General features: G+C 40.4%; 2 protein-coding genes across 4 annotated transcripts in view; both read left to right on the forward strand.

Annotated features, from left to right (window-relative positions):
• The window catches only part of LOC143832749 (myosin-4-like), a 32,286-nt gene extending 10,856 nt beyond the window's left edge, over positions 1–21,430 (forward strand). For both annotated transcript variants that reach the window (XM_077327599.1, XM_077327600.1), the window contains 29 exons: positions 41–179; positions 1,553–1,671; positions 1,804–1,953; positions 2,435–2,605; positions 4,250–4,556; positions 4,646–4,725; positions 5,346–5,433; positions 5,524–5,641; positions 5,934–6,057; positions 6,237–6,373; positions 6,467–6,722; positions 7,307–7,549; positions 7,890–8,066; positions 8,311–8,456; positions 8,562–8,652; positions 8,743–9,132; positions 10,065–10,191; positions 10,425–10,543; positions 10,774–10,970; positions 13,671–13,854; positions 14,000–14,165; positions 14,411–14,535; positions 14,632–14,940; positions 15,037–15,240; positions 15,728–15,853; positions 15,945–16,115; positions 17,691–17,795; positions 17,906–18,001; positions 19,459–21,430. In XM_077327599.1, the coding sequence (XP_077183714.1) occupies positions 41–179; positions 1,553–1,671; positions 1,804–1,953; positions 2,435–2,605; positions 4,250–4,556; positions 4,646–4,725; positions 5,346–5,433; positions 5,524–5,641; positions 5,934–6,057; positions 6,237–6,373; positions 6,467–6,722; positions 7,307–7,549; positions 7,890–8,066; positions 8,311–8,456; positions 8,562–8,652; positions 8,743–9,132; positions 10,065–10,191; positions 10,425–10,543; positions 10,774–10,970; positions 13,671–13,854; positions 14,000–14,165; positions 14,411–14,535; positions 14,632–14,940; positions 15,037–15,240; positions 15,728–15,853; positions 15,945–16,115; positions 17,691–17,795; positions 17,906–18,001; positions 19,459–19,614 (4,821 nt within the window). In that variant the 3' untranslated portion in view covers positions 19,615–21,430. The remainder of the gene's footprint in view (positions 1–40; positions 180–1,552; positions 1,672–1,803; positions 1,954–2,434; positions 2,606–4,249; positions 4,557–4,645; positions 4,726–5,345; positions 5,434–5,523; positions 5,642–5,933; positions 6,058–6,236; positions 6,374–6,466; positions 6,723–7,306; positions 7,550–7,889; positions 8,067–8,310; positions 8,457–8,561; positions 8,653–8,742; positions 9,133–10,064; positions 10,192–10,424; positions 10,544–10,773; positions 10,971–13,670; positions 13,855–13,999; positions 14,166–14,410; positions 14,536–14,631; positions 14,941–15,036; positions 15,241–15,727; positions 15,854–15,944; positions 16,116–17,690; positions 17,796–17,905; positions 18,002–19,458) is intronic.
• A 2,586-nt stretch (positions 21,431–24,016) lies between these two features.
• LOC143832752 (myosin-4) overlaps positions 24,017–26,582 on the forward strand; it is a 33,003-nt gene continuing 30,437 nt past the window's right edge. The window contains exons 1-3 of one of the 2 annotated variants that reach the window (XM_077327605.1): positions 24,017–24,557; positions 25,746–25,985; positions 26,072–26,215. In XM_077327605.1, coding sequence (XP_077183720.1) covers positions 25,782–25,985; positions 26,072–26,215 — 348 coding nt within the window. In that variant the 5' untranslated portion in view covers positions 24,017–24,557; positions 25,746–25,781. Of the gene's footprint in view, positions 24,558–24,789; positions 24,810–25,745; positions 25,986–26,071; positions 26,216–26,582 lie in introns of those variants that run through there. The other variant, XM_077327606.1, reaches the window with a different exon arrangement.

Genomic DNA, 26,582 nt, shown 5'->3' on the forward strand with positions numbered 1-26,582 from the left:
CTGTTTTAGGCAGGATTCTCATTATTGGCTCACTTGACAGGAAGCCATTGACATCCTGGGTTTCAATGCTGAAGAAAAGATAGCCATTTACAAGCTTACTGGAGCTGTAATGCACTATGGGAACATGAAGTTCAAGCAGAAGCAGCGGGAGGAGCAAGCTGAGCCAGATGGCACTGAAGGTATTTAGAAAAACTGATGGTGTGTTTTCCAATATCCCCCCAAAATGATCACTCATTCCGTGGAATGCTATATTAGGCCTAACTGGATGGGAAACCACAGAAATCGGGGTCTCCTAATATCACAATACCATGACCAGAATGGTCCAGGTTAGCAATCTTGTTAGATCTCAGAAGCTAAGCAGAAAAAAAGAAAAGAGCTGTTTTTTTTATAGCCTGCTTTTCACTACCCAAATGAGTCCCCAAGTGGCTTATAAACATCTTTCCCTGCTTCTCCCCACAACAGACACCCTGTGAGGTAGGTGGGACTGAGAGAGGTAAGGTCATGTGGAGGAGCAGAGAATCAAACCTAGATCTCCAGATTAGACATGGTTGCTTTTAACCACTACCCTACAATGATAGATTCAAATGGGTAGCCGTGTTGGTCTGAAGTAGCACAATGAAATCAGAGTCCAGTAACACCTTTAAGACCAACAAAGATTTGGTCTTAAAGGTGCTACTGGACTCTGTTTTCATTGTACCCTACACTGAGTCAGCCCTGGCTAGTGTTTGATTGAGAGACCCCTGAGAGTACCAGCATCATGACATGGAGGTAGGCAATGGCAAACCACCGCTGAACATTTCTTGCATTGAAAACCCTGCAGAGTCACCATCAATCAGATGTCACTTGACGGCCCATTCACCACCAATTTTAGAATAGTGATATTACTGGAATAGTTGTACAATCTTCCCCCTTGGGCACAATCTGATACATCTAAATCTGAATATGTGCTCTATTTGCAAAATAGCCACTGCTGTTTGGCACCAGGAGAAAGATTTGCTTTCCAGAGGGGGGTGGATGCAAAGGTGCTCTTACACATCTGGAAAATAGTGTCTACTCATGGAAAGGGTGTTTTAGACCTCACACTAGAATGCTGTGCAAGAAAATAATAGAAATGTGTCTGTAACCATCCATTATTAGGCACAGTTACTGGATGGGATATCAAAGAATATGAGATGCAATTTTTAAAGAGAGCAGTTAAAAACTACTATTTTCTATATTTCCCATTGACCCCACCCTTCTGTACTACAGAGCTCAGTGTTGCCTAAGTGCTCCCCTTTCCTTTTATCTTCACAGAATTTTGTAAATTAGATCACCTTGAGGCATAATGACTAACTTTGAATCACTCACTAAGTGTTATGAATGAGCAGTCTGATTTCTTGGGCAGAAGTCCAAACCCAGTCATAACACCACACTACATCTTAAAGTTTGAAATTTGTGGAGGAAACTATTGTGTCCACGATTTCACATTATATGAATGCTGGGTGACGACCACTGACTAATTAATGTTCCTGTGTTGATACTGATATATCATTCCTCTCATGTCATTATTCAGTTGCTGACAAGGCTGCCTACCTCATGAACCTCAACTCAGCAGATCTGCTTAAAGCTCTGTGCTATCCTCGAGTCAAAGTCGGCAATGAATATGTCACCAAAGGCCAAACTGTCCAGCAGGTGATGTCCCTATAGACAAAGCCCATGGTTTGATTTAACTGTCAGTAAGTTACTGCTGGAAGAAAAGGACATAAAACCAAACACTTTCCTCTGCTATATAGGGTGACTCCTGTCTTTATTTTACCTTTCTAGGTGTACAATAATGTGGGTGCCCTGGGAAAGGCTGTCTATGAGAAGATGTTCTTATGGATGGTTATTCGTATTAATCAGCAACTGGATACCAAGCAACCCAGACAATACTTCATTGGTGTGCTGGACATTGCTGGCTTTGAGATCTTTGATGTAAGGAAATAGGCAGAAAGATGGGATAATGAGATATAATGTGATGATAGTGTGATCATGTAATCGATTTAGTTTTAAAATTTCCCTTCTAGTATTACTTTTTAATCACATTATTAGCAACTGTGAATTTCCAGCCCTAAGCCTACACCTACAACAAACCACTTCATATATTTTTTAAAAGGCTATGGCATCTACATAAGATTCAAAATGTGCAGAAAGTTGGGATTAATCTTACATTTACATGAGCATGATAAAAACGTCTTGGTTTGGATGAGGGAGCAGAAACATAAGTCTAGATCTAATCACAAACATGCAAAGATCTCATAAGACTGAGAAAAAAGTTTTCATAAACATTGAATTGATACATGCATGCTGTGCACATGTATCTGTAAATGTTCTACAAGAGAAGAGGATTGTTGAGACTTTGAGGACAATAAATTACCTTGGTGAGTCATAAACATGCCTCTCTTTTTTTCTGTAGTACAACAGCCTGGAGCAGCTCTGCATCAACTTTACCAATGAGAAACTGCAACAGTTTTTCAACCATCATATGTTTGTGCTGGAGCAAGAGGAGTACAAGAAAGAGGGAATTGAATGGGAGTTCATTGACTTTGGAATGGACTTGGCTGCCTGTATAGAACTCATTGAGAAGGTATCTTCAGCAATACAAATGCATGCTATTCTTTGGAAATTTGCAGTTGTTAGGATTCCCATGAGCCCATATATATAGTTTATGCAAGCAGCTCTCCCATAAGCACAACATTCTGCACAGTAAAAAGCTGCTGATGAAGGAAAGTTGGATGGATGGTGTGACAGTAGATAACATTCATGCACAGAGCAATGTATGCAAGGTATTCCTGATATTTCACATTGAATTTTTGTCTTCCTCATTTTATCATTTAAGGATTTTGTGTTCAGCCTTTGTTTGTGCAGATCAACTGATAAATAGGATCCTGGTATCTGTTACTACAAACAATCTCAATTTCCTGAAACTTGTTGAGAAAATATTATTCCCCTTCAACCTTTAATAATTTATTTATTTTATTCACATTTATATACCGCCCTCCCCGAAGGCTCAATCAGTGGTGATTGTGGTGTGCAGAATTGTACTCATGCAAGCATCATAGGCACCATAACATTATTTTATGGCTATTATAGTTAGTGCTAATAATAAGGAATTCATAATCTCCCATTATATGGCACAGAATACTAAAACAGTCTTAAAAAACAGCAGATCATTAATACCCTCATAAAATCATAAAAACCCTTTGCCTGAACTGTTAAAACTTTTATTGGGTTTTTGAAAAAAGCATGATTTGAGGCTGAGGGTTAGGAGTTTCATTATTAAAATATTGGTGTATGTGAGGCACAGGGTGGTATAGAGCATATCCTATACACTTTCTGTTCTGTGAGAGATGTATAATGTGGTATAGTGCAACCCACATATACTTATATTTTTTTATGTAAGAAGTATGTTTTCTGCCATGGCTAGATGCAGAGGCTGGTTTTGGCCCTACTCCCAATACAGAATGAAGAGTACAGTGTTGCAGGCAGGCAGAGTGGCAACAGGATGCCTTATATAAACTGACCAGGAACAACTGAAGACCATTATACCACTTATACATAGGCTTTTTGCCTTGGTACCTCCCCACCCTTGTGAAGAGTAATATGGGACTAGTTAACGGCTTTGGGACCAAGTAAACCAGGATGCCCATATGCCTGCAGCTTACAGATGGCAGTCCATTAAATAACCCCTTCTAAAATGTGTGGGATATATTAACTAGAATATACAATCCAGTCATAAAAATAAAGCCTAGTTTAATCCATAAAATGTGTCTCATGTTTTCATTCTGCTTTGTGAGGCTAATTGAGCATTAGATCAGACATAATGTTCAGGAAATGTATGCATGAACCATTTTCAGTCTTAGTCACCGCACCTGAGCTATCAGGGTGGGCTGAATAAAGTATGACATGCATAGTTTGCCCTGCAGCTCTAAGAATGTATTTGGAATGGAAACTGATGTAGTCCTGTTCTTCATGCAGTGACCCCAATCAGGATTTGACTCTGTCTAATCTAAGTTATTGCATATGAATTTCAAGGAGTCACACCTAGTTTGGCCTTGAGTGTAAATAGATGCATTTCAGAATTTTCTAATGCTGATTGCATACACTGGGTTGGTTCTTGTCTGACAAAAAACACTTTTTAGCCAGCGAGGATCACATTTCACATACAGTGATTCTTAAATATCTGTCTTTCACATCTCTCTAGCTGTCACCTTTTTGATCTTTCTTCTAGCCAATGGGCATTTTCTCCATCCTGGAAGAGGAGTGCATGTTCCCCAAGGCAACTGATGTATCTTTCAAAAACAAGCTCTACGACCAGCACCTTGGAAAATCTGCCAATTTCCAGAAGCCGAAGCCTGTCAAAGGCAAAGCTGAGGCCCACTTTGCCCTGGTGCACTATGCTGGCACTGTGGACTATAACATCACTGGCTGGCTAGAAAAGAACAAGGACCCCCTGAATGAAACTGTTGTAGGGCTATACCAGAAATCCTCCATGAAGACCCTGGCTCTTCTGTTTGCTGATCGCCCTGCTGATGCCGGTAATTACTCCATGGTCAATGTCCATATGTAAAGAGATCTTTATGTTAAATGGAAATATTAATAATTCATGGATCTATGTGCATTTCAGAGGGTGGTGGAGGTGGCGGCAGCAAGAAAGGTGCCAAGAAGAAGGGTTCTTCCTTCCAGACGGTCTCTGCTCTTTTCAGGGTACAGTATAATCCCATAAATCTTCCCCCACCCCCAATAGGAGTTAGAGAAGTGACTCATGAAATGTCATTTTTGTGCATTTATATAAAAGCCACTTTGAATGTTCTGAGACAGATATAGAACCTGACAAAGTTTATGGAATGCCTTTCTTTAGTTTTTGTTGCAGAATTAAACTGCTATGTCCACTTCATTCCATTCAGATATGAAGAAAATATGCTGCATATCCATTTTAAAAATCTCTAAAATAAAAACACACAATCACATTCATCTCTAAGGAAAAAAAACAACATACATATTTATTGATATACTTCAAAAACTACTTTGCCTAAAGCAGTTGTCTATGTGCTGCAGTAATGTATTAATATAGAATTAAATCCAAATAAGGAATATATGGGTTTAGCAGTATTTAAAAAGAAATTTTTGCATGATTTCAGGAAAGCAGTTCATACAACAATGGAGAAAAGTTGTTCTTAAATTTGATTAGTAGATTGCTTCTCTGACAATGTAAAATACTGCAGCCATAATATTTTTAAAAGTAGCTTTAGCTGTATGTATTAGGGTTTTCTAGCAAACTATGCTTGTTTGGATTATTGCCCAAAGTATTTGCTTCTGTCCTACAGGAGAACTTAAACAAGCTGATGACCAATCTGAGAAGCACCCATCCCCACTTTGTACGCTGTATTATTCCCAATGAAACAAAAACACCTGGTAGGTAGTGTGGTGTAGAGAGATAAAGCTGTGACAATACTTGTGTCTCTGTGGTTTGGTACTGATTTCTGCTTTGATATGTTTTTCAAGGTTCAATGGAACACGAGCTTGTGCTGCACCAGCTGAGATGTAATGGTGTGTTAGAAGGCATCCGTATTTGCAGAAAGGGGTTTCCCAGCAGAATAATTTACGGCGATTTCAAACAGAGGTTAGATGAGACCTCTTATGGAGCTTCATTGCACATGCTTTCTTCATGTAACAGTTTTAAAGCTCTTGAACTTTTTCAGTTTAATTTGTTTGAACTGCAAGATTAGATTTGTTTAAATATCACTGTTGAGCCATCTCCTCTCCACTCTGCTCCAAACATCCTACGTTATGACAGTATTTTATAACAGCTGTTGGTATTCCTTGATATGGAGTCCAGGACAAACAAGAACCACTGTTTATATAGCAGCTAAATTTAACAGCATGACATCCACACTTTGTGCTTCTTCCAACAGGTACAAGGTTCTAAATGCAAGTGCCATCCCAGAAGGCCAGTTTATTGATAGCAAGAAGGCTTCTGAGAAGCTTCTTGGATCCATTGATATAGACCACACTCAGTATAAATTTGGCCACACCAAGGTAAACTTTTTCTATAACCAAAAATTCTATAATCGGGTTTGTTGGGACAGTGAGCAACATGCTATCAGCATCAATCACATCCAGTACAAATTTGGACATACCAAGTTATGGACTATCTTTGATGTGAACATGGCTTATTAAAGCTTATTTAGAGATTTTATAACATTTCTTTGCTTCAGGTATTCTTCAAAGCTGGCTTATTGGGTCTTCTAGAGGAGATGAGAGATGACAAGTTGGCACAGCTGATTACACGGACACAAGCTATGTGCCGTGGTTTCTTATCACGTGTAGAGTACCAGAAAATGTTGGAGAGGAGGTATGAGCTCCATGATTACATACAAAAACACTATTGGAGTACTCGGTATGTTTACTACATGCCATTTAATATGTATTTTACCTTTATCAACAGAGAGGCCATCTTTTCTATTCAGTACAATATCCGTTCATTCATGAATGTCAAGACTTGGCCTTGGATGAAGCTCTTCTTCAAAATCAAGCCTCTGCTGAAGAGTGCTGAGTCAGAGAAGGAGATGGCCACCATGAAGGAAGAGTTTGAGAAAACTAAAGACGAGCTTTCTAAATCAGAAGCCAAACGGAAGGAACTGGAAGAAAAAATGGTATCCCTGATGCAAGAGAAAAATGATTTGCAGCTCCAAGTCCAAGCTGTGGGTATAAATAATTAAATGATTCAAAAATTGTACTCTAACCTTCTGAACTTAGCATTAAATTTAGCTGGGTTTTTCTTTTGTTACTATAAATGTGAAACCCCATTTAGAAAAATTTTAAAACAGAAAACTAATTGCATTTGGGCATAGTACATGAGAGAGAGTGTGTGTTGAGAGGAAGGCAGTGCCAGTAACAAGCTTATATTTTGATCCTGTTGAAATGAAAAATAAAAAGTTCATAGAGTAAGGGCAATACCTGTGATCTGCAAGTAAAATGTTAAGTTTGGAAAATTATCAAAGGCTGTTTGTGATTCTTGGAAATATCAGTAAACCAAACAATGGATATTTTTACCCTTAGACAACCTAACATCTTTATTGAGATTTGATATAGTAAAAATAAAAAATATTATAAAAGGCATTAGGTTTAGATACTAAATTTATGGGCATTCAAAAAATGTAGGGGAGAATCACTATAATGCTATGTTAATCAAAAATAGGTAGGTGGCTAAAGTTTTTTAGATCAAAAATAGGTAGATAGCTAAAGTTTTTAAAAAACAATATTTTAAAAGGCTTCTTTGTTTTAGGAAGCTGATGGCCTGGCAGATGCTGAGGAGAGATGTGACCAGCTGATCAAAACCAAAATTCAGCTGGAAGCCAAAATTAAGGAGCTGACTGAACGAGCAGAAGACGAAGAGGAGATGAATGCTGAGTTGACAGCCAAGAAGAGGAAACTGGAAGATGAATGCTCAGAGCTGAAGAAAGACATTGATGACCTTGAGCTCACACTGGCCAAGGTTGAAAAGGAAAAGCATGCCACTGAGAATAAGGTACTACCACTGACCGAAATATACCGAAATCCATAAGAAATAGTAAGACTTCACTAAGGGTTGCCAGGTCCACCCTGCCACTGTTAAGGGATGGGGAGGTGGGTATGGCTGCCTGATCCAGGTTTGTAGATAGGGCCTGGGGAGAACAGGATCCTCAGTGGGATATAATTCCATAGAGTCCATCTGTCAAAGCATCCATTTTCTCCATGGGAACTGAGCTCTGTAGTCTGGTGATGAGCTGTAATTCCAGAGGATCCCCAGGTCCTACTTGGAGGTTGGCATCTCTAAATGTATAACTGTCATTGCATAGTATAATCAAATCCTTTATTTATTTTAAAAGGTTAAAAACCTAACTGAAGAGATGGCAGTTTTAGATGAAACCATTGCCAAACTGACCAAGGAAAAGAAAGCCCTCCAAGAGGCCCATCAACAGACCCTGGATGACCTACAGGCAGAAGAGGACAAAGTTAATACTCTGACCAAAGCAAAGACCAAGCTGGAGCAGCAAGTGGATGATGTGAGTTTAATAATGTGAGAAAAAAGTTCTGAGATGAAGGTAAATTCATTCATTCATTCATTCATTCATTCATTCATTCATTCATTCATTCATATTTGCATTTATTGACCATCACTCCCGGGCCCTGCCAGCTCATGGCAATTTACAGTAAAAAACATTAAAACATAATGTTTTTTATATAAAAAAATAAAAATTAAATGATAAAAATTAAATGATACATGTTAAATGACTTATTTCTCTTCAGCTTGAAGGGTCACTGGAGCAAGAAAAGAAGCTTCGCATGGACCTTGAAAGAGCCAAGAGGAAGCTTGAAGGCGATCTGAAATTGTCACAAGAATCCTTAATGGATTTGGAGAATGATAAACAGCAGCTGGATGAAAAGCTTAAGAAGTAAGGGTGGTTTACTTTGAAAGATTTTCGTGGACTCTTTAATTTGGACTCTTTGTGCCATATATTAGATATGGCCACTCACACATTGTGTTTTGTTGTGAAAAGGAAAGACTTTGAAATCAGCCAACTCCAAAGCAAGATTGAAGATGAGCAGGCCTTAGGCTCTCAACTTCAGAAGAAGATCAAGGAGCTACAGGCAAGTTGTGTTGCGGTCTCCTTGGGTCTGGGTGAACTGATTTATCTGAGAAGCAGGTTTGACTCTTCATGGTCGCTTCCCTTCTTTTAGGCCCGTATTGAGGAACTAGAGGAGGAGATTGAGGCTGAACGTGCATCTCGGGCTAAAGCAGAGAAGCAGCGGGCTGATCTCTCCAGGGAACTTGAAGAGATCAGTGAGCGCTTGGAGGAAGCTGGTGGGGCAACTTCAGCTCAGATTGAGATGAACAAGAAACGTGAGGCAGAATTCCAGAAATTGCGCCGGGACCTTGAAGAGGCCACTCTGCATCATGAAGCTACAACTGCTGCTCTCCGCAAGAAGCATGCAGACAGCTCAGCCGAACTTGGGGAACAAATTGATAGCTTGCAGCGTGTGAAGCAGAAGCTGGAGAAGGAAAAGAGTGAGCTGAAGATGGAAATTGATGACCTTGCCAGCAACATGGAATCTGTCTCTAAATCTAAGGTATGCTTCAGCAGTTTGCCAACCTAGGATACATTATTATGGCTATTTTCATCCAGCTTGTCTTCAAAAGTGGTGTAATATGCTTGACAGCACCCGTACAATGTTCATTTGATTGTCCTCTTTCCAGTTTTCCACCAGCTTTGCTCCAATTTTTCCCAAGCCTACTTTGTTTTCATCTTTCTAGTTGGTTCTAAGAGGTTTAGTATACCCTCAGGATTGTAGAGTCCATCTACAATGGACTATGTGCATTTTGGAACCTTCTGCTATGTTACTCCTGAAAATTAGAAGTATAGCATGATGTGTTTATTTCTTAAAAGCCTTCCAGGGAAATGGCAGCAGGAGGGAAATGGTGTGTATGCAGAAATGACTAAGGAAAGTATGTAGAACATTTCCATATGAACATCCCCTTGCTTCTGTAAATGCTTCCATTCAAAGCAGCATTAAACTCACAATACAGAATAATCATTGTACAGATGCATCCTTAATGTCAAGTTATTTACATATTTGTGGCTTTATGCTGGAATGGAGCCAGATCATCATATTTGTAATATTTTACCACCTGTGAAGAAATGAACAAATAGAAGAGTATTGTTAAAAAACATTCCAGTCAATATATAGTATACATTGAGAGTCTTATTTTTCTTTGTGTTGAGTAATATACAGTACCATCCTAAAGAGAGTTACATATTTTAGGTTAATTTAAGTCAAAAGAATTAGAAGGGTATAACCTGCTTAGGGTAGCATTGATCTCTCCTAATTAATTTTTATTAATTAAGACTTACCTCATTCTCCAGAGCTTCATGTCTATAGAACCTTGTCTTTTTATTCCTCCTTTAAATATCTTTCTGTCACTTCAAATATCCTTACTCAAATATATGCTCTGAGTATGAAACAAGATAGAATCCACTAACATGAATCTTTTTCACATTTAGGCCAATCTTGAAAAGATGTGCCGCACACTAGAGGATCAGCTCAGTGAACTTAAAACAAAGGAAGAAGAACACCAGCGCAATATTAATGACTTGAATGCTCAAAGAGCTCGCCTACAGACAGAAGCAGGTAGGAGACTAGGCAAAAGAAGATGGATTCTTGGCAGAATGACATCATTTGGCTTGCAAAAGATAGCCATTTATAGCTATGACCACTGAAATATTTATCAAATTATCGGCTGAGCTGATTACTTAGATAAACTAAGAGTGATTAAATTAAAATACTTTATCATTTTAAATAACTTTTTTACTACAAAGAACAATTCACTTGTGACAAATCCTGTTATATCTTCTCTGTGTCAGGTGAACTTTCACGGCAGGTAGATGAAAAAGATGCGTTGATTTCCCAGCTCTCAAGAGGAAAGCAAGCTTTTACTCAACAAATTGAAGAACTAAAAAGGCAACTTGAGGAAGAGATAAAGGTATGGATTTTCAAACATGAGTTTCTTTCATTGACTTTCATGATGCCAACACTCTGTGCCCTGGAAAACTTTGTTACCATCTTCCTAATACAATACTAGTCTTGCAAATAGTTTTGTTAATGCTTTTTCCATCTCATACCCTCAGTAATAACACCTTCTAATAACTTGATGGATGGACAGGGTTTATTTATTTATTTGCATACTCAAACAATACTATGTTAATTCTGTAGGCTAAGAATGCACTGGCCCATGGCTTGCAATCTGCTCGCCATGATTGTGACCTCCTTCGAGAACAATATGAAGAAGAGCAGGAAGCCAAGGGTGAGCTCCAACGTGCTCTGTCCAAGGCCAACAGTGAAGTTGCCCAGTGGAGAACTAAATATGAAACAGATGCTATTCAGCGGACAGAGGAACTGGAGGAGGCTAAGTATGTAGAAGCATTAGAGCCAATAATGTGTTTTATTGGGGGAGTGACAAACATATAGTTGTGTAAGGATAGTTAGAAAACAATGCATCCACTTGATGGACAAACAGATTCAGATATAAGTTGTTTTTTATTATTTGATCTAGGCTTAATTTGAGTTAGGAGAATTATGTATATTTATACTGAGTTCTAAAGGCTTGAGTGATGGCCACAGAACAGAGTTGAACTACATGGCCTTAGAAATCCATACTTTCTTGAATGAGATAGATTATGCAGACCAGGGGTCCCCAACCTTTCTAAGCCTGTGGGCACCTTTGGAATTCTGACACAGGGTGGTGGGCACAATTACAAAACAGCTGCTGTAATGTCCCCTTCTTACCATGGGTTCCTTGGTTATGGTACTCATTCAGGCACCCGGTTTAGATCCATTCAAAAGAGAAAGCCGTTTCAAAAGACCAGGATCTATTCCATGTGGTGGCAGCCACACTAGGCCACTGCCAGGAGTTTGCAACAGGGCTGTTTGCCCTGCCGCTTCCTGTGTTCCCATGGGGAACCATTTCCAGCAGTGAACCCCATTTGCCCTGGATTTCTGCCTCCACATGCGGCATCTGGAGCTGAAAGGTTCTACCATGCAATGGGGCAGGGGGGTTATTTTCATGAAGGTGGGATTGTGCAACAACCAACATTTTAAAATGCCCCAGTTAGCTCTGTAGTGCTGCTGAGCAGCCTGGGGCATTTTTGTCCCTTCTGGGATGCTGTAGGCAGGGGATGAGCCGAGCCTTGAAGGCCCGACTCTTTCCCATCCACAAGGACCTGCCCTGGGATAGACCCTGTTGGCACCCAGGGCAGAAAAGAGAACAGAGAAATATCCATGTTCCCTGCCTGCAGGGCAACGGAGGCACTAAAGTGAGCCAGACTGAGGCCAGGGTCGGGTGAGTGCCGATATCATGTGGAAGCAGGGATTAATTCTGCTGCCATATAAGCGCTGGCCTGACCTTTTCCCTTCATGCGGAAAAGGTACTTGAGATTATTTACAAGGAGAACACTCCAACAACAAGAGCTTCAGCTAATAAACAAACTGGAAACTATAACAACAGCTCTACTCAATAGGGCCAAACTAAAACACACAGATAGTAATGGAAAAGCAGACTGTTCCATTACATAAATACATATATACAATCAATATACCACAACTGCTATTGGAGTAGAAGCTAGTCACAAATTAGCTACTGCAGGAGGTGGAGCCAACCACAAAATGTCAGGGAGTGAGGTTATATATAATTCTGATACTACCTCTTCAACATTTCTGGCACAAGCCCTGTTTAACAGGATATCTTGTAATCTGCACAGCCAATCAGAAGTCCTGCTGGGCAAAGGCCCCACTAAGCTCTCCCCACTTTCTAAAAGCACTTGGCAGGACCCAGGAAAGGTGTTTGCAGGCATCCCAACAGGAACTCCTGATTTATATCCATTTCAGTCTGAAGGCACAGGTGTGTTTGTTGAGGGCAAATAAACAGAGACTCAGACTGGGCCAAATTGAGATGTTGTTAGTCATCAGTGTCAGGGACTGAGCAGTCAGCTTGTCCTGGGTGGGAACTGCACTTTCCTGAAATGAGTTGGTTCATAGATTGGGGGTGTCTATTGTGGGGAGAGGAATGGGAAGGTGACTGTAAGCCGTTTTGAGCCTCCTTCAGGTAGGGAAAAGCGGCATATAAGAACCAACTCTTCTTCTTCTTCTTCTAAGATCCATGATTACAGAAAGAGAGATCTGGCCAGTGGTCTGCATTTTATATGGGCCTGCCTCTGAAGACTGTTCAGAAGCTTCAGTTGGTTCAAAATACTGCAGCAACATTGCAGGCTGGCTTAAATGACAAAGAGCACACCTCTCCTGGTTTTAAAGAGTGTACCTTCCAATTTGAATCCAGGCACAAAGAGCACTAGTTCTTACCTTTAAAGCACTAGCTGTTGTGGGACCATACAAAATTGGAATTTTTATACAAATAATAGTAAACAGATTTGTTTATTACAGCGTTCTATTTGAGGGTCAAGCCTGTGTGTCACCATGTTCAAAGGCAATATGAGTAGTAAACAGCTTTTTCTACAGTAGTGTATCAAATGTGGAATGTTTTCCTCATAGTACTGAGACTTGGTTTATTAAGGTTTGGGTACCTGATGAAAACTTGCTTTGCTTTGATGTACATTGCCTTTGGATTTTTCCTTTCCTTGTTTGGCACTTTTTACATGTGTTCTTTTGGCCAGTATACTGAAACTTTAATGATATTGATCTACTTTGAATCCCTTTTGATTGGGTGACAGGTTTTTAGCATACCTGAGGTCTAAATGCTTCAGACAAAAATGTGCTTAGGCGAGGCCATAATAGGAATAGCATTCCTCAGGTAGGGTCTATGGATCTTCTGAAATTACAGTTCATTTCCAGGTGACAGAGATCAGTTACCCTGGAGAAAATGGCTGTTTTGGAGAGTGGACTCCATAACATTAGCCTCCACTCCCTGACCCAATCTACCCATTCCCTAAGTCTCCCAGTATTTCCCAGCTCAGGGTTGGTAATCCTGCATATTGCCAATTTACTCTAAATTATCATATATCCTAAAGAGGAGGTTATAGCACCCCACTAACAGCTGCTTACACATGAATTTGATATTTATTTTACCCTTAATGAGTAATGTTTTACTATTTCATTAGGAAGAAGCTTGCCCAGCGCCTGCAGGAAGCTGAAGAGCATGTAGAGGCTGTGAATTCCAAATGTGCTTCCCTTGAGAAGACAAAGCAGAGACTGCAGAATGAAGTGGAGGATCTGATGATTGACGTGGAAAGGTCCAATTCAGCCTGCGCAGCTCTAGATAAGAAGCAGAAGAACTTTGATAAGGTAATTTCGGCCACTGTAAAACCATATGAGCATATTGCACAAAAGTCTCTGGCCCATGGAGACATTGCTGGCCAAGTCATAGTAGCATACATTCTGCTGATAAAGCTTCCTTTAGTCTTTACATTTCTGCATTGATATTTCACAGGTTCTGGCAGAATGGAAGCAGAAATATGAGGAAACCCAGTCTGAACTGGAAGCTTCGCAGAAGGAGTCTCGCTCTCTCAGCACAGAGCTCTTCAAGATGAAGAATGCTTATGAGGAGTCCTTGGATCAGCTGGAAACTCTGAAGCGCGAGAACAAGAACCTGCAGCGTGAGAAAGGCCATAATTTTTAACAAATGCTTTCAAAGTCAAATATATTTATTTGTATTTCCAATTATTTCCATTTTTCTTTTAGGTTATTTCTGGGTGCAACCAATACCTCTAATTAAAATCAGTGGGAAAACTTTAATTGATTTTAATGATTGGTGTGCTGTTTACCATGTACTCTGCATATATCTCAATGGAGGAGTATTCTCATATGTCTTCGACCTGCTGTTTTTAATATATGTCAACAGAGGAGATTTCTGACCTAACGGAACAAGTTGCTGAGAGTGGGAAGGCAATCCATGAACTGGAGAAGGTGAAGAAACAGATTGAGCAAGAGAAGACAGATATCCAAACTGCTTTAGAGGAAGCTGAGGTATATAAGCAATTATACTTTGGTATTTTATGTACTAATTCTGAAGACAAAAAAGTTCAATATGTATGAAGTTGTTTTTTTTTTTAACTTGCTAAGGCATCACTGGAACATGAAGAAGGCAAAATCCTCCGCATTCAGCTTGAGCTCAACCAGGTGAAGTCTGAGGTTGACAGGAGAATTGCAGAGAAAGATGAGGAAATTGATCAGCTGAAGAGGAATCACCTGAGAGTGGTAGAGTCCATGCAAAGCACACTGGATGCTGAGATCAGAAGCAGGAATGATGCCCTGAGGCTCAAGAAGAAGATGGAGGGAGATCTGAATGAAATGGAAATCCAGCTGAGCCATGCCAACCGCCAAGCTGCTGAGACACTCAAGAACCTCAGGAACACACAAGGACTGCTCAAGGTATTTTTATACTTCATTAAACCAAAAAAAATAATAGTGGTTAGTACTGTGCAAGGAATTCTGGTTCCACCACAGTATTGTATTATTGTTTGACAGGACACACAACTGCATTTGGATGATGCTCTAAGAAGCCAAGAAGACCTAAAGGAGCAGGTGGCCATGGTTGAGCGCAGGGCTAACCTGATGCAGGCTGAGATTGAGGAGCTCCGAGCTGCTCTGGAACAGACAGAAAGGGGCAGGAAAGTGGCTGAGCAGGAGCTCCTGGATGCCAGCGAACGTGTGCAGCTCCTCCACACACAGGTCAGCTTCTAGCCTCTAATATGGCTATAAAAGCCCTAAAGTAGACAACACATGTGACAGTACAGTTGTTATTTCTGTGATTCTGAAATGGTCATTGCATGTTATCCATCCTGCCTAGTATTTATTTATATGCATACATCCAGTTCTTTTAGAAATGTGATTGGATACATTTTATTATTTGTGTTACTGAAAGAAGCTTTATGACATGGCCAAGTGTATCCAATATGTCTGCTCATAAAAAATTCCAGTCATACCAATGGAGCTTGCACCAGCAAAATGTTTTGAGTACTGTAAAACCAGTGTTAAATGTCATAACGTTACATCAGTTTAAGTGGTGGAAGAATTATCACTGTTTACTGCTGTTGACCTTAATGCTTGTCAAATTACTAGGGGTAACACCCACCTCCAAGGAAGAATTAAGTTTATTCTGAAGACATGAAGACTTTCAGGCTAATATAAATTTCCCAATTTTATTATTTTTAAACAGAACACCAGCTTGATCAACACCAAGAAGAAGCTGGAAACAGACATCGCCCAAATCCAGAGTGAAGTAGAAGAGACAATTCAAGAAGCACGCAATGCAGAAGAGAAGGCCAAGAAGGCCATCACTGATGTGAGCTTGAGGGAGTTTCTTTTGAAAATCTGAATATGCCTACAACTGGTACAAATAGCTTTCTAAATGCAATTGATTCTTTTACTTTTAGGCAGCCATGATGGCAGAGGAGTTAAAGAAGGAGCAAGACACCAGTGCCCACCTGGAGAGGATGAAGAAGAACCTTGACCAGACTGTGAAGGACCTGCAGCATCGTCTAGATGAGGCAGAGCAGCTGGCATTAAAAGGAGGAAAGAAACAGATCCAGAAACTGGAAGCTAGGGTATGTATAGATAATATAAGACCATCTCTGTTCATTTCAATTCTTGTACAATAATTTCCAAATTTTAATGAAAATCTTGCAGTCTTCTTTTTCTAAACTAATTTGCCTGTGCAGTACAAGGGTCTCTATTTCAGTATGCTTTCAAGGTGGCATGCATAATTACCACTTGATTGAATCCTCACAACTTGGTGAGGAAGGCTAGGCTGAGTCTTGGGTTCTCTAGTTCAGGGGTCCTCAACCCCCGGTCTACAGCCCGGTACCGGGCTGCAAAGGCCATGGTACTGGGCCGCCAGCGGCCGCGCCTTCCTCCCCCCCCGCAGCGAGAAGGGGGGAAGAAGCAGGCACGGCCGCCGGCACGCCAGCAACGCAAAAGCGCACGCACGGAGCTGCCGCGCATGCGTGTTTGCGCCCCTGCTGGTGAAAACGCGCACGCGCAGCAGCTCTGCGCATGCGTGTTAGCTCCACGCAGTGGCAAAAACGTGCATGCACGACAACTGCGCGTGTGCGTTTGCGAGCGGCGGCAGCGGCCGGGCCGCCGGCTCTCTCCAACCCTCGGAGGCGGTCCCCGACTACTAGAAGGTTGGGGACCGCTGCTCTAGTTGACCTGGTGGGAATTTGAAGCCAGATATCCATAATCTTGACACTTGCTAACTGGTACACCGCAGTAGCTTAATGTGCCACATTCTATCTGGTATATTACATCAGCTATCCAGTCAGTTTGATGACTATCTTACTAGCATGTCCACTTGGATAGACTGTGTATGAGTAGGACTGAAGGGAAGAAAGAAAGGAGATAGGGATAAAGATTAGGCAACAGATGACGATGACTATTACTACTACTGCTGCTGCTGCTGCTGCTACCCATCTCTACAATCAGGTTCATGGCAGTTTACATCATAAATTAAAACATTTATAATCAAATTTTAAAACATCCTAAAGTTAAAACTAAAGATGGCCGGGCCAAGAGCGGCAGCATATAAATGCAAGAGATTAGATAGATGATGATGATAGATAATTCCCACCTCATTCCAATCATCTTCAGTCTGGCATGCAGACTGGCTAAGAACATATGCCCAGCCAAGAAGCCCCCCCCCCTTCTTGGCTGGGCATATGTTCTTGGCCCCCAGACCTGAAGAGGAGAGGCAGAAAGCCCATGTGATGTTAAATTGCTCTGGCCTCAGCCATAGGCTAGGCAGAAGGACCTGAAGAACTGTGACAGCTCCATCAGGGCCCTAATCTCAGACATCAACTCATTCCACCAGGCTTCTGACATTTTTGGACCTGGCCCTAGTCGAGACCAGGCAGATCTCTTTGTGGCTAGGGTTTGCCAATAAATTGGCACTTGATGAACACAGTGTTCTATGTGTATATAGATAAAGACAGATAAAGGGTTCCAAGTGATTAAGGGGAGGAAGAAGTAGGTCCATAGCTGCTAGTAAAAGTAATGACTGTGATTAATTCATCCACCTCTTGTAGCTCATCTTTATGGCCATGTTTTCATATAGATTCCCACAGTCCAGTAGAAGTCTCACTAACAGGCCAACAACAAAAATATTTATTTTTTCTGTATTTCAGGTGCGTGAACTAGAATCTGAATTTGAGAATGAACAGAAGCGTAGTGCTGAAGCTATCAAAGGTGTGCGAAAGTATGAGAGACGTGTCAAGGAATTGACCTATCAGGTAAGAAAGTAGACTTTCAAAGGTGTTGAGAAAAATAAATATGTATGGATGAAACAATGGAAGTAGCATTTTGCATATTATCTCAACTTTTCCTTTACTTTTTGATTCAGTCTGAGGAGGACCGGAAGAATGTTATGAGGCTCCAGGACCTGGTGGATAAACTTCAGCTCAAAGTGAAAGCATACAAGCGTCAAGCTGAGGAGGCTGTAAGTAGTACATAGAATATTGCTATATATAGTGCTTAAATTAACATATGCATTGTGTTAAAGTAAACTAAGTAAATAATGAAGTTCTTTTTAACAAAACATGGTTTAAATTCAATATGAATATTGCAAATTTACAGTGTTGCCCACAAACATGTTGCTGTCATCTTCCTATGTTTTCCTGGTGAACACTTGAAATTCTACACTAGGGTTTCCTAACCATGGTACCACAAAGGCCCTTCAATGGTATTGCAGGATGGGTGTTTTCAAAATGGCATCTGCAGAGAGCCCTCCCAATCTATGTTTACTCTTTCTGGTTCCAAGTGATAAGGGGGGGGCAGTTTTAATTTTAAAAATGCTGCCCCCATTTGGGCAATTTGACCCACCTCCTCCCAAAGTGGCCAATGATAGGCCTGGAGGGGGTGGGAAGGGGAGAGGTCTCAGCCATTTAAACCTTTGCCAATCATGGCTTCTTTCACTTCCAGGGATGGGTTGGCATGGAGGTGTGGCCAGCTGCCATGACTTCCTGGTACCTCAAAGTCTGACAAATATGTCACTAAAACCTCCACAATCAAAAGGTTGGAAAAGGCTGCTCTACACTAATAGGGATTACCCAGTTTGCATTCCTTGTTTTTAGAGTTTGGCTTTATAGATTTTTTTTTTTAGCACTTTGAAATAATGTGAAGTGATTCAGAGTTGTGTGTTCCCATTGCTGGGAAGGAGTGGCTGTGACTACAGCAGGGCCACCAATTGATGCTGCAGAGGGCATCCCCTGCAAGACGGGCCATGGCACGGCCCAGCAGGAGCGTGCCAGGATGGCACACTCGGGAGCTGGCATGGGAGGCAGGCTCACAGGTGCCTATATAAGGCATCACATGGAGGAAGCCCTCTCTCTCCCAGCTTTGCTTTGGGACTGTTGCCCCTTGTTAAGGTTAATTTTAATGTATGTAGAGTGTTATTGTCACAGCTGCGATATGAGGCATGGGGAAGAGCCTGTTGGCAGGGAGTCCAGTTTACACACTGGGCTCCCTGAGTTTGGGGAGTCTCAATAAGAGGCTGGCTGAGGGAGAGGGTGGCCTATCCAGCTGGGAGACTAGGGGCTCAAAGCCGGGCGACCGAGGTAGCCAATTAGGTTGAGCACCTGTTGGCCCGCATCCAGGTCACACCCCTGGTAAGGGATTCCAGGTGGCAAATGACCCACTCCTGGCTGGGAATGAGAGGGTCCCAGGGCACTAATGGACCCTGGGCACGGAGCAGCTGGGTGGCTGTGGGGATTCAGGCTTCTCTCCAGCGTGCCAGGTCAACCCTCTGGCTGGAGGGTACAATCAATAAAGCTGGGGCCACGTTTAATGCCAAAAGATCTGGTGTCACATCTGATTGGAGACTGAATGCCCTCCTGCTAGTCAATTCAGTTGTGCTAAATGAAAAGTGGTCTTACATATTTCTTTGTTTCTTCCCAGGAGGAACAATCCAATGTGAATATTTCCAAGTTCCGCAAGATTCAGCATGAGCTGGAAGAGGCTGAGGAACGGGCTGATATTGCAGAGTCCCAAGTTAATAAACTACGGGTGAAGACTCGAGAAGTACATAAGAAAGTTGTTGTAAGCGAAGAGTAACTCTCAAGTAGAAAATGCAGAGTGATTGAAGAGATGCACAAAATGTGAAGCTCTTTGTCACTTCTTGTATTTATTGTTAATTTCCCCTCCAGTCTTAGGAAATAAAGATGGTAGACAACTTTGCATACTTAAAATTGGTGTGGCTTTTCTTTTTCATGCCCAGTTAAAACATAGAATGTAACAGACTGTGTTCAGCTCCCAGATTCTTTGTAACCATAAAATGTGCTCTGCTAAGTAGGGATGCCAATCCCCAGGTAGGACCTGGAAATCCTCTGGTATTGTAGCTCCTCTGCAGACTAAAGAGATCAGTTCCCCGGGAGAAAATGGCTGCTTTGGAGGGTGGGCTCCATAGTATTATACTCCACTGAACTCCCTCCCTGCCCCAAATCCCTCCCACTCCCAGCTCCATCCTCAAAGTCTCCAGGTATTTCCCACCCTAGAACTGACAACCCCACTGCTAAGGCCTACCCATACTAACCATGCCTGACTGTAAGGGCCAATTCAAATGAATCCAGGTGGCACCACTACTATTTGGGATCAGATGTGAGCCTAAACTCCTCTGCTAGGAACTCAGTTCCTATCCCACAGTCCTAATCTTAACTGAGAATGAACACACCCAAGAACTGAATTTCTAGCAGAGAAGTCTAAGCTCACATCTGGGCCAAAGTAATTGTGGTGGCCACATGGACTTGAGTGAATTGGCCCTTACAGTCAAGCATAGTCAGTTTGTGTAAGCCTTAGCAGAGAACATTTTCATGAAATATATGCAAGCAGAACGTTAGGCCAGACCCTTTATATATGTAGAGAGAATGCAGTTTTATGACAAGTAGCTTTCTCTTTCTCTGAGGTCCACTGTGATTGCTATGAAAGATCTACCAAAAAGAACTGATAACCTCAAGCTGTGGGATACTTTGCAAGCAGGATAAAGAAAATGAAAAATGAATCGTGCTTAAATAAATTGAACCACATTTAATTCCATTGCTGGACTGTAGCCATGGTGTCTGAGGAAATGGCTTGGCTTCTGGCTGCTCTCCAATGAGCTATGCAGCTCCAAGGATATACAAGTTCAAGGGGCAGAAATATGAGTCTGTTAAATCAGAATCACAAACTCTCCATGTCATTAGTTATTATAAAATGTCAAGTGCAAGTATAAGCAGCTATGAAATCAACACATGTATCTGGATTCTTCTATACCTTGCTGTTTAGTACCATTAGAACTCAAGTGGAGGGAATATTAACTATCTGGTGCATCTCAGCAAATAATCTTTAGCAATATGTTATTTAGTAATCCAGTTCTGTAAGTGGCTTGGAGGGATCAACTATGTTCAGCACTATTTCAGGGACATTGTAAAAATCTAGTACTGTGGCATTGATCTATTAAGCAGATATAAAAGCTTCTGAAATGCTAGCATAGACTTCTCAGTCAGTTACTGTTTTGAAATATGTACAATTCACACACACATCTCCTACAGTGAAATAGCTTATACAGAAAACAGTACCTGAATCTGTTCAATTATAAGGCAAGCAATGACCTTAACCTTCAAGTGTAATCTTTGGCAAGCTTAGTGTAAACCCATAAGATGGCCTTAGACTGCACTGAAGTCTATAGTATTATACTCCACAGTATAGTATTATACTCCACAGTATAGTATTATACTCCACTATAGTATTATACTTCACTTGCACAGTTCTTGAATAATAAAACATTAAATCCTATTTTGGATTTTAGTGCTTTTGATTTTTGGTGCTTTTTGGTGCACTGGCAGTCTTCAAGCAAAGGTTGGATACACACTTTTCTTGGATGCTATAGAATGCTTAGGGCGTTGAGCAGGGGGTTGGACTAGATGGCCTGTATGGCCCCTTCCAACTCTGTGATTCTGTGATTCCACTGGTAGATATTTGTATTTATACTTGCAGTACTTCAAATGATGTAGGAATACAGGAGGGGATCCCTCCATGACGATTAACCAGTCTGCAAAAGAAATTTGAGAATGGTGAGGAAAAAACTCCTAGCAGTTTTCAAGTTCAAGTATCAGAAACATAAATTAATAGAAAAAATCCTTGGGATGCTGAGAAAAGTGTGCCTGGATAACACCAAGTCTTGAAAGTTTAACCAACTGTAGCTAAACCTGTTCAGGGATTTACCTAAAATGTTTTTAAAAAATGATGGTTAAAGGTGGCCTGCACCAAATTTCAGTGATTTTTTCTGTTGTTTAATAAACTCATTCTAGTGAAATACTTGAGTAATGTTTTCTAAGGAACTTCTCCCTTCTAGGAACTAAGTATTAATTATATATTAATGAATTAACCTGTTGTCCTCTTTTTGATGGGCACAGAAAACCATTGGTTTCCATCTTCAGTTAATTTTCTTTTAGCAATTTTAGGATTTGGGAAAAAAAACTTTTCTTCTTGAAGGCATATATATATATATATATATATATATATATATATATATATATATATATATATATATATATATATATATATATATATATATATATATATATATATATATATATATATATATCTTTAAACAGCCCCGGACTGAATAAAGCAGTAAGGGCTCTGTGGGAGGAGTTAGGGCAGGCCCTGTCCGGGATAAAAACTTGGAGGGGCCAATCAGGAGCCGCAAAGCTCTTTCTAACAGCATTAGACAGTTATGTTGCATTTTATAATCTACTTTATAATTATTCTCGTTGTTGCTAATTTTCCATGTATAGTATTTGTATTTTGTTAGGACTACATCTAAAAGAAAACACAGTTCTGCTGACACAACCAACATCTCCAAGTCAGTTTCTCCATAATGTATAGCAACACTTGCTCTACAGGATATTTATAAGCAGCTTTGGAACTGCCTCTTCTGTATTGTGTTTGCAGGATTGTGTATGTTTGTCCTCTTCTTTCAGCTGCTGTTGAAAGGAGCTGGATATTACCACTGCATCACAATATGGACAGATTAGTACATGTAAATAAGCCTTTCATGGTAGCCACCTCTTGTTTTGTCTGAACTGCAACTTAGTACCTGGTACATAGTTCTAATTTCTAATAATTTGGAGGTATAATGTAAACCGGATCAGTATTAAGGAAAGGAAACTAGGTTCTGCATGCACACAAGCCTGAGATAAAATGCTCAACAGAAATAGGTCATAAATTAGAATATGGAGTTGGTAAGAGTTGTAAGTTCTTAGAAGACAATATTTTGGGGACTATAATTAGGAAATTATCTTAAAGCATTTTCTGTCTCTGATAGATATATTCCACCTCATATTGTTTGTTAAGTTGTACACATCTTGGAAAATCTGGAATTTTCTTTCAGATGACGTGGAGTCGACATAATGGTGGAAAGGGATGAAATCTCTTTGTTATACCTATCATCACAACTGTTCGTATAACCATCAAGCACTTAACAGTTAAGCTCTTACTGGAGCACCTGAACAGACACTCTTGGAATGCCAGCTTCCAGTTACCCCTTAGAATTACAGCTCATCTCCAGAGATCTGTTTCCCTGGAGGAAATAGATGCTTCAGAAGGTGGATTCTATGGCATTGTACCCTATTGAGGTCCCTGTCCTCCCCAGGCTCCATCCTCAGATCTCCAAGAGTTTTTCTACCTGGATCAGGCAACTAACTCCTCCCACCCCATCTCTCATTGTTGGCCAGGGAGGACCCAATAACCCTACTTGATTCCCCTGGAAAGTTTTGCTGATGGAAGGGATTTGCATCAGCAGAACACAGCCTACTCACTGAAGCCTGAAATGCCATGAAATGTTTTTCAAACAACATGAGAAGGAGCTGGAGGTCAACAGATGAACAGAGGAACTGGCAAAAACCCTCTACCCAACCCAGCTCAAACAGTGGAGATACTATAGCCTCCTGGAGTTTCTACAATAACACAATGTTCACTGTCAGTTGCTTTATAATGTTGGAAAGCAAAAGGGATTGAATAGGCCCTGAGCTAGACAGGAGAGGCATACTGGAGTATTCTCAGACTAGTGTCTGGGAAGAAGAAGAGCATGGGGGAATCTGATCTGCAAAGAATAACTTCTCAAAATAAATGGAGTTCCTACTGTAGCAAATGAGAACCACATACCTTTATTCCTAACTAGAAGGTCATTCATTCCCCCGTCACTTCTGTGCTTCTTTTTTCAAGTGTATTTGGCTTGCAGTTGCATAGGGCAGGTCCATTCCTTCTCAAGAGCTTCACTTGGATTGTGTTGCATGCAGAGCACAAAATTCTCATCATGGTCTAAAGGCTTTTATGAGTACTGCGTTTGTCCAAAGTGGTAATCATAGATGGGATGCCATCTAAATCTCTTGTCACTTGCAAATGTCTATGAACATAGCTCCTTACTAGACCTCATTTCAGAACAGTAGGCAAGTTTACATAGCCCCATCATAGAAGGTTTGTGTGTGTGCATGTGAGTTTAATACTGAAAATTAGGTCTTTGAAGTAGCAAAATTTTAGAATTAATATCCTGATGGCTTTTTTTAACCCAGGGTTTTTTTCCCCTGGAGGATGGAAGGGGGGAAATAAAATCTAATTTATTTTCTTTTCAGTTGTTTAATCTGTAAAGAAAAAAATTGAGGTTTTAATACAAATGAACTTTAAAATGACGTCTTTTGTTTATTCTAGGCATGGAAATAGTTGTGTGTGCTTTAATGTTTTAAAGTGAAAAATGTAAAAAGTCAATGAGCTCTGTAAAATATATTTAGAAATCATACAGTTGCTTGTAGGAATGCAGTGACTCGAATTTTTTTTCTATTCTAAATATATCCATGGATAATATGAGTAAGAATCATGCTTGCAGTCAACTTTGCCAAACAATACTTTGCCAGAAATATTTGACCTGTGGAAGAGGAGTGGCCATTCTGACAGACCTTATATAAGAGATTCTAAAACCTGCTCTGGCTTTCATCTGCCTCCTCTTTAGCCAGAGCTCAAAGGTAAGTTCACTGGAGAAAGATGATATATTTGTAGCAGAGGCCTGGAAGTTTGCACAACCCAGGGCCATACTGGTACCTGTGGAACTCATTTATTATACGGATATCCCAAGCTGCTCTTGCATGCTTCCATCCGTGTTCTGTCTATAATTTATTCTTCATGTTTTTTGACTGCAACAACAATTAGTTTCAACATTTAAAAAAATATATTTTGCAGTCTCAAGCCAGCATACGATCTCATTTGTGCAAGTTGAGGTAAGAGACAAGTATATTAATTCCCACAGTATGGGCAAATATAGTTTTAAATGCATACCATCACTAGTCATTTTTTTTAAAAAAAAATTGGAAATCAGAATTTTAACACCTATGGAATTAATAATTGAAATGAAATATTGACTTTTTAAAGCGAATCTGAAGCAACTTTTAAATATGATATTTCAAACCAGAAATATTTCCCTATTTTTTATTCATGTCCTATCAGAATATTTTACATATGGTTACATATGGAATTTGAAAAAACTTTAAAAAGATAGGAGCTATGTGAGACTGGAAGATGGACAGATGTTGGACAGATGTGTTTTCCCTAGTACTACCCATCCTCTTTGCCTCTGGTTCATTACATTCTTTGATTAAATATAGAATCAATTGACATTAGTTCCCCTTTGGATTTTCAGTACACTACAGAATTCTGTTTATATTATTAATATTTAACCAATGTTGTTGACTATGGAATGTATACCAATGTCATAAGATGTTGAGTTCTACAGACATGGAATACACGAACAGAAAACACTTAATGTCTCTTAAAAGAAATTACAAACAATATCTTACCATTCTCAATGAAGAGAATGTCAAGGTTCTTTAGAAATGGGAAATGAAAATAATATTCACTATGAACGAAAGAAACATGTGCATTCCATCTATGCTCATGTATTCAGATGTACATGTTAATAGTTTGCATTTATGGTCTTTCTTTCAATGGAGGGATAATGTATTTGTGAATGCACATATAATTTACTTGTGTATGCAAATCAGAAGTACTTGAAACAAGAAGTTCTATATTCACACAGGTCCTCTGTACTCATAAATTATGGTATAGCCTTGATGAAAATTTGCTGAAGAAAGTTGAATCAGTTTCATAGGAGGTCTTCAATCACTCCAAGAACTGATGGACCTTTTTTTTGTCATTAGTGATCGTTGCTGGGGTACCTCCTCCAAACTGAAGCCATGTCTTCGGATGCTGAGATGGCCATCTTTGGGCCAGCTGCCTCTTTCCTCCGCAAATCAGAAAAGGAGAGAATTGAAGCACAAAACAAGCCATTTGATGCAAAGAACTCTGTTTTTGTGGTGGACCCTAAGATCGCCTATATGAAGGCCAGTGTCACAAGCAGGGAAGGTGGAAAAGTCACAGCCAAGACTGAAAAGGGGGAAGTAAGTAAAAGATGGGAAATGAATTGTTAAAATGGTCTCCTCTCTCCCTTCCATAAACATATTAACTGTTGTGTTTTTTTGGTCAGTCTGTGACTGTTAAGGATGACCAGGTTTTTCCTATGAACCCTCCCAAATATGACAAAATTGAGGACATGGCCATGATGACCCATCTCCATGAACCTGCTGTCCTGTATAACCTCAAAGAGCGTTATGCAGCTTGGATGATCTATGTGAGTACAAAATATTTTGTTTTTCACTACTGCAACTTTTAGGTAAGGTCTAAGTGTCAGAAACAGAAAATGTTTCTCTTTGGAACTATGTAGGCTATTCATTGTCTGAAAGTTACAATTTAAGGCATTTTCTATACCCTGCTAATTATGCCTTCAACATTTTTATCATTGAAACATTCTTCTGGCTTCGAGGAATGCCCCATATGGGCCTATTATGCATGGCCGCTGAAACGGCGGCATGGAGAACACGGAGGAGGAAGAAGCGAAGCAAACCGCTTATGTACGGGATGGAACCCAACGGTGGCAAAACCCAGAGTATTCGATTATGCACACAGTTACTCTGGAGCTGCTTCTGGTTGCGCCCTGG

This window comes from Paroedura picta, chromosome 3 (assembly GCF_049243985.1).
Source record: "Paroedura picta isolate Pp20150507F chromosome 3, Ppicta_v3.0, whole genome shotgun sequence".
Classification (NCBI taxonomy): Eukaryota; Metazoa; Chordata; class Lepidosauria; order Squamata; family Gekkonidae; genus Paroedura; species Paroedura picta.